The sequence below is a fragment of the Clupea harengus genome, chromosome 24 (assembly GCF_900700415.2).
Source record: "Clupea harengus chromosome 24, Ch_v2.0.2, whole genome shotgun sequence".
NCBI classification, from domain to species: domain Eukaryota; kingdom Metazoa; phylum Chordata; class Actinopteri; order Clupeiformes; family Clupeidae; genus Clupea; species Clupea harengus.
In genome coordinates this window covers 11,407,608-11,422,391 of record NC_045175.1, presented here as the reverse complement: position 1 = coordinate 11,422,391, position 14,784 = coordinate 11,407,608, and the positions used below count along the sequence as shown (strand labels likewise).

At 43.0% G+C, this 14,784-nt stretch overlaps 1 protein-coding gene across 1 annotated transcript; it reads left to right on the top strand.

Moving 5' to 3' along the window:
• The first annotated feature begins 1,471 nt into the window (after positions 1-1,471).
• On the top strand, positions 1,472-12,668 carry LOC122128741 (guanylate-binding protein 1-like). The gene is made up of 11 exons (XM_042703473.1): positions 1,472-1,702; positions 2,586-2,663; positions 3,036-3,085; positions 3,474-3,583; positions 5,829-6,031; positions 6,489-6,731; positions 7,241-7,521; positions 7,927-8,139; positions 8,620-8,722; positions 11,878-12,255; positions 12,661-12,668. Exons 1-11 carry the CDS (start codon positions 1,510-1,512, stop codon positions 12,666-12,668), a joined length of 1,860 nt encoding a protein of 619 aa, XP_042559407.1. The 5' UTR covers positions 1,472-1,509.
• The last annotated feature ends 2,116 nt before the right edge of the window (positions 12,669-14,784 follow it).

Here is a 14,784-nt window from a genome sequence, read left to right as displayed (position 1 = left end):
TACATTGTAAGTCGCACATATGTAAGTCGCTTTGGATAAAAGCGTCTGCTAAATGACTAAATGTAAATGTAAAGCTGAGCTGATGTCTCAAATCAACCCCAAGCACAGGCCAGTCAACTGAATGACAGAAACACAGTTCCACTAATGCTTATAGTTTACTTTAATCAAGACATAAAAAAGGGACAGCATTCACAGATGAACTGTCACCAGTGGGATGGCTTTGATCTGCGTGCCTTCAAGGGGCGCTCCAGCAATGGCCTGCTGGTAGTTTGAACCACCAAAAGGAACAAAACAAGTACAACCAATTAGATATTTCCAACTCAGAAAAAAATATATTAAATCACAGTTCCACATGTTTCAAAATCGAATTAAAACATCACAAACTCAATCCTTGAGTGTAACATTCATACCAAACCATTCATAAGAAATATAATAATAAAGACGCACACACACACCTGTAAGACAGCATGCCTGTAATGTTGTATTTTTGGACTAATGCCAGGAGTACAGCAGGGCAGTACAGCAGTCACGCCCCACCCAACCAAGGGACACTGCTCTCACCTCACCTCTCATACCACACATGGTTTACCAGAAACGTGTGCGTCGACAGTAACACCCAAAAATCAATTTCTTAACTAGCGCAGTTGGTTTCATTTTCATACGTTTCCAAGGCTTTGCACTGCGCACTGATCTCAAGAGTCTTCGACAACTTCACACCAGTAGAGTCTGGATCTTCCGTCAGCAAGCTCTCTACCAAAGGTAGGCTGCAAATATATGAACTACATAAGCCTACGTCTCTTTAACTAGTTATTTTTTGCCAGCATATTTACTTGCCAGGCTAGTTTAAATGCCTCAGGGATTAAACCAAGGGAGTGTAACCAGTGTAGTGACTGAATCCAGTTCAACTACAACTACTGGTTAATTTACTGATGTTTCCATAACAATTCTAAGACTATTTGCAAGCTTTTTGCAAGCCTATGTTGTAGACGACATCTGGTGATGTGATTCAGATTCGAAAACAGATGGCTGATTACTAGAACATAAATATTATGGGCACCAGCAACCAGCAGCCAATCTAGGGAGAATCTGATTAAACAGGCCTAATTGAGATCTTTGCCGTCATGTACAAGATCACATATAGATATCCATGATTATTTCCCCCTAGAATAATCGGGTTTATTGTAAAATTTTGGCTGTTTTTGTAAGAATATTAATATTGATTGATTAATTAATCTCCTGCGTCTAGCTCATCCTAGTTCGTCATGTCATTCGTTATGTTATTCAGGAAGATATTAGTTATCTGTGTTATTTCCTCCCCTTGAAGTTGCCCTGCCTAACCCCTAACCCCTGTAAAAAAAACAACAAATGAAATGATGGGAGGACAACAAAATATATAATTGACTTAAGATTTGTGTGGTTTTAATTAAACTCATATCTATTTATGCATCACGTTTTTTTGTTTGTTGTTTTTTTTACTGTGTAAGGTGTCCTGCCATCCTACAAGCAGCCATGTCTGGAGGTCCACCCTGGATGCCAGCACCTGTGTGCTTGATTGAGAATGCAAAGGAGGGACTGCGGACAGTGGAATCAGCCCTGGACATCCTCAGGGGGATCCAGCAGCCTTTGGTGGTGGTGGCTGTGGTGGGGTTGTACCGCACTGGCAAGTCTTACCTCATGAATCGGCTAGCTGGGCAACAGTCAGGTAAACCACACACTCACAAACACTCACACACACACACACACACACACAAACATGCATACTCGCACGCATGCCCGCATGCACACACACACACACACACACACACACACACACACACAGGTCAGGTATGCATACTTACTTAAAGAAACACCCACACACATTGAAGCATACATGCGTGCTGAAGTACACTCACTCATTTACACACATACATACATACATACATACATACATACATACATACATACATACATACATACATACATACATATACACATATAAAGAGACTCACATAGGCTACAAGCACACACACACACACACTCACTCTGTTTATTGCCACTCTGCAGAACCGGTAGGGCCAGTAGATAAAATATGTAAAGGTGAAGCAAGATAAAGGTGCGTGTCTCTTTCAAATCAGTGCTTCAGATTAGTATTACTCCATACACACATATAAACATACACACACACACACACACACACACACACACACACACACACACACATATAAACACAGACATATAAACATACACACACACACACACACAAAGAAAGAGGAAAAGAAAATAGGTACTCCAAACTCTACGTGTGATGTGCATATAGTGCCTCCTGAGGCCACTCATTGCAGTGATAATCAACATGTACAAATCTGAACTGAAACACATCTTGTTCTGTCTGATCTGTAGATACTGACATGGACCGCAGAACCGGTAGGACCAGTATGGCCTACTTCTGAATGTCAAACTTAAAAAGAAATAATTAAAATCCATCGGTAGCCACGGTTTGTGGGCCCAATGAAACATCAATAAAACATCACAGTAAACAACACAGTAGGGCTTTTGACGCTATGACAACATTGGTACTGTTTTAAAATCTAAGTTGTTTATTTCAGGCTTTGCTCTGGGCAGCACCCTTGAGTCTAAGACCAAAGGCATCTGGATGTGGTGTGTGCCTCACCCCTCTAAACCAGGTGAGCAAATCTATTTATATTTTTTTTTGTATGTTATTCATTGGTAATTTACTTTTCTAAAAAATAATAAGAACGAGAAGAAAGATCCTTGTGTACCCAACCAAAGTACTAAAGCATGTTATTTGTCAGCGCGACATTACTATGGATCTCCATGGAAACTCTGTGATTGTTCTTGTGTGTCTGGAGGAAGAGTATCATAACCATGAGTTACCATGTGCTCCAGAATCTTTAGTGGAGAGCCACTGTGTTCAGAAGGTTACCGTTCCCAGCGTAACTACAGTTACCATTTGTTATTGCTGTTGCTATGGTTACCATGTGTAACACAGGAAGTAGAAGGCTGTGTCAGTGACAATGAGAGGACTTCTGTTTCAGGACATACGCTGTTGCTGCTAGACACTGAAGGACTGGGTGATGTCGGCAAGGTGAGGACACCAACATTTCACTAATTACATACTGTTATATTCATGCACTGTTTACTGCAGTGGTAGGAAGAAGTCAAACTGAATCCTGACTGGTTTAAAATATAATTCTGAATCCAGAGAGAATCTGATCAACCAGCTCAGTATTGTGTAATCAATTCAATGTATATTCCAATGATATATATTTTGGCTCAGCAAAACTCCAGATTTTGCATTCAGGGGAAAAGAGAAACACAAACAAAAAACCTTATGGCTTATTGTCATGTATGGAAGAGAAAGACTTTTCAGAATGCCGTCCTCAGCAACTTTATATGTGTACATACTGTAAAAATGAATGAATGTACAACAAGCTGAACGCCCCTCATTAAAATTACTTAAAATCCCATCGTAGGGCGATTCGAAGAACGATGCCTGGATCTTCTGTCTGGGCGTGCTGCTCAGTAGCACTCTGGTGTACAACAGCAGAGGCACCATCGACAACCAAGCCCTGGAGAAACTCCAGTATCCTGTCTCTCTCTCTCTCTCACACACACACTCAACACACACACACACACACACACACACCTCCAACAGACAGACACACACACACACAGACAGACACACACACACACAGATACGCACACAGACTGACACACACACACACACACACTTTCCCTTGTAGTCTCAGCTTGTGAACAATGATGACTACTAGAGCCCGACTGATGAATCGAGATCATCAGCTGATAGAAGCTAATCGCTGAACTATTGATATCTGCATTTTTAACTTCCAATGAAAAAAAATGTAAGTAGGCGAAAGCCGAACATTAATCCTTCAACTGAATTACTGAGGTCGGACAGTAACTTTTGGCAACATTCTTGTTTCTTACGTTATGAGTCTCAGCTGACTGTTATACAGACTGGGTACAACGGAGTCTGATCTGTGTCTTCATGGTAGGTAGGGTAATAATTTTCTCATGAAATGCATTTCTTAAATATGTTCTTATCACTTATGCCTTGTTTTGCTGCAGTAAAATTAGAACTAGTAAGTTAACATCGGCCACCGTAGCTTACATTCGACAGCAACATAATGCTGAGTGAGTGAGAGCAACCATAAGAAAGGAAAGTGAAAACCTGCGCCCTTAGTGGTGAGCATAAGAAAGGAAAGTGAAAACCTGCGCCCTTAGTGGTGAGCATAAGAAAGGAAAGTGAAAACCTGCGCCCTTAGTGGTGAGCATAAGAAAGGAAAGTGAAAACCTGCGCCCTTAGTGGTGAGCATAAGAAAGGAAAGTGAAAACCTGCGCCCTTAGTGGTGAGCATAAGAAAGGAAAGTGAAAACCTGCGCCCTTAGTGGTGAGCATAAGAGAGGAAAGTGAAAACCTAACCTCTAGTGCAGACCTGGCATTGTGAGGCCCCCGGGCCACATCCGGCCTGTTGGCTGTCCCTGACGCGCCCGCGTGAGGTAAATGGTAAATTAGGAATCAAAATGTAAATACCTGTACTTATTATACGGCTCTTCAGAAGGTTCCAAAAGATTTCAGTTGATTTGAATAGGCCATCCCAACGTTCGCATTTTTTCTTAGCGGAAATCATGAAACGCCAAACAAAATCATTAAAAAGAGGTATTTCGGAGGAATGTCTTCTATCGTTTTTGGCAAGTAAACGTATAATAAGCGGGATTTTTTTTTTTTAATTACGTAGGCCTAGGTTCGTGCAGGTGGGCGTGGCCTGTGAGCCTTTGCGCCTTCACTGGTGAATAGATGTTTACGAGAAATGTGAGTGAGGGACGAGAAACGAGAGATGTGAGTTAGATAGCTGTTAGCCCTCAAAAATGTCAGCTCACCTTAAAAAAAGGAAGCTAGACACAGAATGTAGAGTATTTGTGTACTGAGGTCAAAGGTAAAGCCGTGTGCACTTCCCACACATGAGGAGGCATGCTCAAAAGATGTCGGTTCTCTTGGATCTACCTACATATGTGAACAAACATTCTCAGTGATGAAATTTAACAAATACAATACAGATCCTCTCTCACTGACAATCACCTGTCGGCTGTCCTTCGTATATCCACCTCAGACATTCAACTTGACTTCAGTGCAATTGTTCAAGCCCAACACAGACTGGATTTCTCTCACTTCTCAAACATATTACTTTTTTTGTATGAAGTTAATTTAATACTGCAAAAACATGCTCATTTTCAAAATCGTTTTTGTGAATGTTGATTAAATAATGTTGGCGTTTTTACTATGCCTGCACCACATTTTCATAGCCTAAATTTTAACATCTACTCTTACCAGTAGCAGTTAATCAAAACTGTACAGTTTAATGTTTTTTTTTTTAAAGAGACAACATTTATATTGAGCAGAATTGAGTTCAGCCTATTAGTCCGGCCCTCCACAACAGTCCCACTATCTCATGAGGCCCCTTGGGGAAATTAATTGCCCACCCCTGTTAGTGTCACTCCTGTTGAAGAGCAGATTAAATATAAAATCCCATTGATACAAAAAAGAAATGTTGCCTACTAATCGAGAACCTTTGTTTAGGCTAAATAATTATTCAAACAACACTATGTCACTGCACTAATTGTTGGAGAAAATATTTATAATAATCTGATTAAAACACACACACACACACACACACACACACACACACACACACACACACACACACACACACACACACACACACACACACACACACACAGATAGACTTTTATATGAATGAGATTTGAAACTTTAAACATAAAAAGTCACTTTTCCTTAGCCAATCACAGCTATGTGACTGAGCTGACAGATCACATCCGGATAAAGTCAGCTGCCGCCCGTGATGAGGATGATGAGGAAGAGGACTGTAAGTTTGTCCGCTTCTTCCCCGGCTTCGTCTGGGCCGTTCGGGACTTCACTCTGGAGAGGAAGATCGATGGTCGGAATGTGAGTGAGGATGAGTACCTGGACTTTGCCCTGCAGCTGAAGAAAGGTTAGTCTCAATGAATGGTTAAATATATAGTTTTGTTTTTCTTTGCAAAATGGAAATGGCTCATTCCTTCATCATTGTTGTTATAATAATTGTATTATTATTATTATTATTATTATTATTATAAGTAGTACTAGTAGTAGCAGCAGTAGACACAGTAGTAGTAGTGTTGTTGTTTTAGATCTTTGTTATTGTAAGATTTGGATTTGGAGGTGGAATAAAAAAATAAATAATAATAATTAATAATGACTTAAGTTCACTGAGTTTCGAAAATCACCATCACAGCCTAAAGCACAAACATAAATTACAGATCATAAAGAATTTAACTAGTAGTAGCATAATATTGTATCCTTGCATTTGACTTCATACATTTAAGAACGCACTATTTAAATGTGAAGTTTAGACCAGGTTGAGAGTAATGAGCTTCAGTTTCAGACAGCATTTTGATTTGCATTCACAGGTCAGGCTACTAAAGTGCTGACCTACAACCAACCGAGACAGTGCATCCGGAATTTCTTCCCAACCCGAAAGTGCTTCACATTCCCATTCCCAACGTCCGCAAAGAAAATGATGAACCTAGATTCCATGGCAGAGGCCGACATTTGCCCAGACTTCCTGAGTGTCGCTAACCGCTTCTGCAGTTACGTCTTTGCAGAGAGCCACGTGAAGACGGTACAGGGTGGCCACAAGGTCACCGGCAGCCGTGAGTCACCGAGCTTCTTTTGTATCACTGTTGTGTTCAAAGAAGAAGGAACAACTGAATGATGGATGGATGGATAGATGGATGGATGGATGGATGGATGGATGGATGGATGGATGGATGGATGGGTGGATGGGTGGATGGGTGGTGGCCAAACTTGTCACACTTCATTACAAGTAGCTTCTGATACAATGTTCATAGAAATGTCGAGTAATAAAAGGTTTTAATGTACATAAGACAATAGAATGTTACTAGCCCTATTCGTGTCCAAAACCATCTAATAAACCTAAATGTAAATGTATTTGTACTTGGACTTGGATTATATACGTCTTCAATGCAAATACCTAAAAGACTTAAGCTTGAAATGTTGTGCCTAGTGCCTTTGTGAATTTCCAAAAATGTGAAAGTGATGTTTTTGTTTTACTAATACTCTGATTCTACACCTATGATTTGAGATCTAGATTGAGTGACCACAAACATATATCCTCCTGCCTTTCACTCATTGTCTCTAGGGTTCAGCCATCTTGTGAAGATCTACGTAGACACCATCAACAGTGGCGCCGTTCCCTGTCTGGAGAATGCTGTGGTTGCCATGGCAGAGATTGAAAACCAGTCGGCCATGAATGAGGGCTTCCGGCTCTATGAGCAGGGCATGGGGGATTTGAGTAAGACCTTTCCCATGGATGTTGGAACTGCCTCGGCAGAACACCAACGCCTCTACGCCATGGCAACGAAGGAATTCCTCAAACATTCCTTCAAGGATGAGAAGGGGAAATACACAAGACAGCTGGCGGTGAGTTTGAAAAAACTGTTTTTACATCATGGAAGGATTGCAGACCTACAGTGATGAATGTGTGAAATAGAAATTTGAATAAATATATTCAATTATCCATACATTTTGTCCAAAGGTTTACATTTCCAAGCAACAACAAAAAATACCTTCTTTTGTCGGATCTCCGTCTGGGAAACTCTATGATTTCCGAGTTCTGATGTTTTGAAGGGGTGTAGTGTTCAAAATATGTAGTATCTGAACATGTTTCTTCAATTTGGAGACACTGACTTTTTGTTGTAAATTCCAAGCATTTACGTACCTACTCCATCTTTTCCAGTTGGAACTCTGCACCAGGAACTCATACTGTCGTATTTGTAGTTCATGTTGCTTTGGCTAAAATGTGTGCTGTGGCTTCCCCTCCTACAGGAGAAGGTGACTCTGCTCTCTGAGAAGCTGATCACTCTGAACATGGAGGCCTCAGAGAAGCTGTGTCAGAAGCTTCTACTGGGTCTGTACGCAACGATGGCCATCAACCTTAAGCAGGGCAGATATTCCAAGGCAGGCGGCTATGAGATCTACTGCCGTGACCGAGACGCCATGGTGGCCAAGTACCGGCAACATGACAAGAAGGGCATGAAGGTGAGTGTCTCTGTGTGTCTCTGTGTGTGTGTGTGTGTGTGTCTGTGCGTGTGTGTGTGTGTCTGTATGTTTGTGTGTGTGTGTGGTGTCTGTGTGTGTGTGTGTGTGTGTGAGTGTGTGTGTGTGTGTGTGTGTGTGTGTGTGTGTGAGTGTGTGTGTGTGTGTGTGTGTAAGTCTGTGTGTGTGTATGTATGTGTAAGTGAGTGTGTGTGTGCTTGTATGTATGTGGGTGTGAGTGTCAATGTGTGTGTGTGTGTGTGGGGGGGGGTGTGTGAGTGTCAATGTGTGTATAAGTGTGTGTGTGTGTGTGTGTGTGTGTAAGTGAGTGTGTGTTTGTGTACGTGAGTGTGTGTGTGTAAGTGTGTGTGTGTGTGTCTGTGTCTGTGTGTGTGTGTGTGTGTGTGTGTGTGTGTGTGTGTCTGTGTGTGTGTGTCCACCCTACCTCCTCATCTCTAACTGTGTTTTCTCTCTTGTTTTCAGGGGGAAAAGGTGTTGGAGGAGTTTCTCCAGGAGAAGAACGCTGAGGCCAACTTCATCCTGAAGGCTGATGAGAAACTCACAGAGGTTGAGAAGGAGATGGCCGGTAAGATGACTGCCACCAATACATACGGTTTCAGTTAAGCACAGCAAAGCAGTTATTTTTCAGCCAATCAGAATTAATTTACTAGCTAATTCCTCTTTCTGTAGCTGCATACTTGTGAGTTAAAGTGTAAATTCACCCCCAGCTCTGAGCCCGGGGGGGGGGGGGGGGGGACGACGACTCAGAGTTAACTAGACTAAGAGTCTATGAATATCATGACATAAAAACGGTTGACTCTACGTCAGCATCAGTGATATCAAATGCCTGTGTCCAACCGTTAACTACAAAACAATCAAAAGAAAAACTGGATATGCCCCCTGCTGTGCTGAGGATATTATTGTGGTTTATTTATGTAATCACATCACAGCATAAAAATGCGCTTTATTTCCCATATCATACGATCTCAATCTTCTCGAACTCCTCGTGGCCATGAAAAAAAAAAAAGTTTCTTCTAAAAACACACATGAATAATCAAAGCCTGGCTACGAAATTGCGTAGTTATTATTTTCCACAGTACATTTAAATCCTTGTTCAATGGTCATCTTGTGTCATGTGTTGCTTGACGGATGACAATAGGTGAGTCTGGTGCATGGGGCTGTGTTGATAACGGAGACGTTTATTGGGAGATTGACAGATTAACAACCAATCAGGCCGTAGATGTGTTTTTGGTTTATGCGCAACTGGAGATCTCCAGTTGTGTTCGGCACATGTCATCGCAGCTCGGCATTTAAACGACACATTGGGTTTGCCCACATTTTTGACAGCACAAGATTTTGATTTAATCTGCGCGTTGGTTCGTGTCTTCTATAGCTTCAAAACTGCTGTTTTGGATGGAACAAGAGATAAAGAGTCAATATTGATATTGATGTTATGGTGGATGACCTGTTTGGCTGGGAAGACCATCAGCTCCGTTTTGGCCAGGTTCAGCTGAAGGTGGTGATTTTTCATCCATGTGGATATATCAGCAAGACAGTCCGAGATCCGCGCCGAGACCGTGGTGTCCTCAGGAGGGAAAGACAGAAACAGTTGAGTATCATCGGCATAACAGTCATAGGAAAACCCATGCGAGCGGATGATAGGGCCCAACGAGGTGGTGTAAATGGCAAAGAGAAGTGGTCCCATCACCGAGCCTTGGGGCACCCCAGTGGTGAGGAGGTGAGGTACAGACAGCTGACCTTGCCAAGACACGTTGAACGAGTGCCCAGTGAGGTAGGATTCAAACCAGGAGTGCGCATTGCCAGAAATGCCCATACTTGACAGTATGGACAGAAGGATGCGGTGGTTGACTGTATCAAACGCAGCTGATAAGTCAAGCAGGACGAGAGCCGAGGATTGAGCTGCTGCTCTAGCTGTTTTTAAGGCCTCCGTTACAAACAGCAGGGCTGTTTCGGTGGAGTGACCGCTTTTGAATCCAGACTGGTTTGGATCGAGGAGATTGTTCTCGGTGACCTGTTTGGAAGCTGCCCTCTCAATGGTTTTAGATAGGAGCGTAAGAAGTGAGACCGGTCGATAGTTTTCCACCTGAGTGGGATCGAGAGACGGCTTCTTGAGCAGCGGCGTTACCCGAGCCACTTTGAAAAGAGAAGGAAATGTTCCAGAATTAAATGAAGCATTAATCACCTGTGTTATTGCCGGTAAGACGGCAGGCGATATGGCTTGAAGGTTGTTGGATGGGATGGGGTCCAGCGGGCATGTAGTTGGACGGCTGCCTGTTAGAATTTTGGAGACCTCACTCTCGCTGAGAGGGATGAAAGAAGGAAATGATGAGCCATTGACGGTTGCGCCCTTAGGGGGGGGAGACAGTTGGTCGAACTGTTTCCCGATGGCTGCCACTTTCTCTGTGAAAAAGGAAGCAAAGTTATCAGCAGTGAGGTTAGTAGCTGGGGGAGGAGGAGGAGGGTAGAGCAGAGTTTTGAAGGTGGAGAATAGTTTCCGAGCGTCAGTTGCACCGTTGATCTTGTCATTGAAAAAAGTCTTCTTCGCAGCAGTGTCTGGTAGCTTGCAAGATCGTCCAGTGCTGCAGATTTGTGCCACTTTTTCTCAGCCGCTCTGAGATTGGAGCGCTGCGTTCGGAGGGTATCACTCAGCCACGAATGAGACTGGGTAGATCAAGCAGGTCTGGTGAAAAGTGGACACAAACTGTCCAAGCATGAGCTCAGAGTGGAGCAGAGAGATTATGTGGCATTATCGACACCTAGTGAGGAGAAAGTGGATAAAGGTGGAAGAGCAAAAGAAACCAGAGAGGAAAAGTGGGTGGGAGAGAGGTTGCGGCGGTTGCGCCGGAACGAGACCATCGGAGGGGGGACAGAGGGTTGCTCAATGAGCCGAACATCGAAGCGAATGAAGAAGTGGTCCGAGAGATGCAGAGGGCTTACCGTTAGGTTGTCCGTGGTGCAGTTCCAAGCAAGGATGAGGTCAAGGTCTTTTCCTGCTTTGTGAGTTGGAGGAGTGGGGACCTGTTGTAGGTCGAACGAGTGAACCAGGGTCCGAAAGTCAGCTGAGTTGGGATTGTCTAGGTGGATGTTCATGTCGCCAAGGATGAGTGTTAAACACTCGTGGTATGGGATGGATGACAGCAGGGTGTCCAGCTCATGGACGAAATCGCCCAGTTGTCCTGGTGGACGGTAGATGACAATCACATAAGTTTTAACAGGAGCAGTTACCATAATTGCATGATATTCAAAGGAGGCATACCTGTTTGAAGGCAGGAGTGGAGTGAATTTCCAGTTGTCTGAAATCAGCAGCCCCGTCCCACCTCCACGACCAGATGGTCGGGGAGTATGGGAGAAGGCATAGTTGGTGGAGAGTGCTGCCGGGATAGCATTGTTTTCAGGTTTGATCCATGTTTCTGTGAGAGCTAAGAGCCCTAGAGAGAGATGGTTGGCATAACCTGAGATGAAATCAGTATTACTATGTATGTCCACACCTACCCACTCTGTGTGTCCCACCCATAGATAGATAGATAGATAGATATGTGCACGTATGATCACAGTTGACCATAGGACAGTTTCTCGCCAAAACCCCTCTCATGCGACCCTTTCTTTTCTCCCAACCACCCTCCCTCTTCTTACCCTCCCCCCTTCTTACCCTCCCTCTTAATGTTCTGGACCTGGTGGGGCATTATCGACACAACTCCATGACACCCCAACACCCCCCAGAGGCCCGTGAGCAGGCGAGGGTGCAGGAGCAGAAGGCCAAGGCCGAGGAGCAGCGGTCTCAGGACCTGCAGCGCGCCCTGGAGGACGAGCGTCGCAGCCAGGAGGCCCGTGTGAGGTGCCTGCAGGAGAAGATGGAGGAGGAGATGCAGCTCCAGCGTGAGGAGTTAAAGCAAGCCCTCGATAGCAAACTGAAGGAGCAGAGGGAGATGCTGGAGAAGGGCTTCAAGGACCAGGCTGATATCATGGGCCAGGAGATCGAGCAACTCAAGAAGGAGATGCAGAAGATTCAAGAGGTCAAGCCAGGGTTCTTTGAGCAAGTCATCATGCCTTTAGCCAATATCGGCACTGGAATCCTCTCCAACTACCTGCAGTACAAACGTATGTATAACATGTTTAATGGGTGGCCTAGTGCATGTTATGTACAATGGTGTCTAAATGTGTTTGGATGAATAACAAACATTGGACTAGGACAGTATCTATTCATATTGGAAATGAAGATTGCTGAAATCATTGACATAGAAAGAGTAAAGATTTCCTTAAATACCATAAACTATAAGGGTACCACCTCACTCACTCACCTCACTCACTCATTCTCTCTTTCTCTCTCTCTCTCTCTCTCTCTCTCTCTCTCTCCGACACTCACTCACTCTCACTCTCACTCTCACTCTCACTCTCTCTCTCTCTCTCAATTCAATTAAATGACAAAAAATGTAATTCATATTGCCAAAGAATACATATTACAGTTTTTCTCAATTGCTTACACAGCATACCTCATCTTCTCAGAACTCTAAACACAAATCCAAAATGCTACTTTGCCTTCAATACAATGTTATGTCTCCTCAAAATGGTATTTTGTGTTCAAATGACACACACAGACCATCATATCAGTAAACATTTCTAAGAACCAATTGAACACTGATGTGCTGAATGGAAAACACTACTATGAATGGAAAACACCAGTATAAAGGCCTTATCAGGAGCATTATACCTTTTCATGTTACTGTATGCTTACTCCTGTTGTAAAATATAACTGAATAAGGTTATTACTCAAATATAAAACAACACACAAATATACAGTAACAACAAAAATATTTCTTTATTTTTTCCAAAAGTGCTGTATCCTATACATCACAGCAAACACAACTGGGTGTGTAAATGATTTGCACAGAACAAACAACAGAAAATAGGCCAGTACAGTCAACAAGAAAAGAAAGAAACATTTTAATAAAAAAGGACAAAGAAACTAGGCTGCAACCTGTCTTCGGTTCCTGTCTGGCCACAGGACCTCATTGACATCACAGGCAATGTTCTCCCTGGCCAAGCAGCGGGGGAAGTATCGCCTAGTATGGCGAATCCAGCCCTGAAACGCCCCAGGAGCTATATAGTCATTGCACATACTCATAGCGTAATTGTTTGACAAAAAAAGAAAGAAAAATGTAAAATAAAAAAGGACAAAAAAACTAGGCTGCATCCTGTTCGAGCTCAAGAACTCTCTGAAACAAACATGACAATATTGTATCAGAAATAGACCTACACAGTGTTGTGAAACACTTGAAAATAACATTGGATTGGATTACAATACAGTACAGTAATGTGTCAGTGCTGATAGGACGCAGTCGGTTGTGGAAATGTATATGACCTACTTGCACATAGTCATAGCATAACTGTTTGACTGTCGGAGTTTCTGTCAAAAGGCACCCGGTACACCTGCTTCATTCTCAAGGTGTTCCGCCTTAGAACACGGTCCACTGTGGCTAGGCTCACTGTATTGATGTTTAGGAATATGTCTTGGTCATCAATGGTTGCACTTTGTATTTGTTATAACATTATTTTCCAGAACCGTATTGACTATTGCAGTCTCCTGTTCAGCCGTCCAGACACGCTCCCTCCCACCAAACCGGGGTAATCTTTCAGTTCTTTAAAATATACAAATACAGTACAATGTTAAATACTCTAAATACAAGAATACTATGCTCCTGATAAGGCATTCAAACTAGTGTTTTCCTGTCATAGTAGTGTTTCTTACCTATTCTCTCTTTTGAATGTCCGGAGAATATATGCAACTGAGAAGCGGCTTATGTTTGGTTGAACCCTCTGGCTAGCCTCCTGCATGGTCAAACCATGGTTGACCACATGGTTGACCACAGTGGCCCGAATCTCATCAGAGATCATGGCTCTCTTTCTTGCTCTTCCTCGTCCTCCTCTTCCTCCTCCTCCTCTTACTCTCACTCCTCTGCCTCTCTGATCACCTCTCACTTCAATGTTGCCATCCATTTTTCTCCAAAGCAGGAGCTCACCTGTGGCCCTTATATTGCTAAAGCTTTGATTGCACATTTCACAACAGCCTTGGAAATGAAAGTTTTGCCATTTGAATGGCAGTGTGTTCTGTCTGAACACAAGGAGATTTGGCATTGATGAAGTGTGCAAAATTGAGAGGATTGTGTGTAGTGTTTTGAAGAAAGTGTGGTTTAGAATTTAAATCCGGGTCTAAAAATGTTTTTATAGTTCAGCAGAATTGCTTTTATGGAGCTGGCACATGAGTTAAAGGTTGTGGTCATTGTGTCATAAGTTCCAGTGTTGTGCGTAAACAATTGAGAAAAACTGTAAAAAGAAAAAGAAAAGTATCACATAAAGACAGTACACAGAACAGGTTTGTGTGTGAGTGTGTGTGTTTGTGTGTGTGTGTGTGTGTGTGTGTGTGTGTGTGTATGTGTGTGTGCATGCGTGTGTGTGTGTGTGTGTGTTATAATAATTCTTTCTGTATATTTTTTAAAAGGCAGCATTCATTTAAAAAGTGGAACTCTGTTTCTACCATGCCCTGGCTGCAGTGAATGCAGAGCCTCTCTTCCCTGGGCAGCCAGGTGTGCCTGTGTCTGCCCCTTTCGATAGCCAGGCTATGGTTGTTCA

Excerpts from the sequence above, each read along its gene's own strand:
- LOC122128741 (XM_042703473.1), top strand. The coding sequence starts at position 1,510 with ATGTCTGGAGGTCCACCCTGGATGCCAGCACCTGTGTGCTTGATTGAG. Across the intron at positions 2,664-3,035 it reads GCCTCACCCCTCTAAACCAG|GACATACGCTGTTGCTGCTA; the intron begins GTGAGCAAATCT and ends CTTCTGTTTCAG. Across the intron at positions 3,086-3,473 it reads GACTGGGTGATGTCGGCAAG|GGCGATTCGAAGAACGATGC; the intron begins GTGAGGACACCA and ends ATCCCATCGTAG.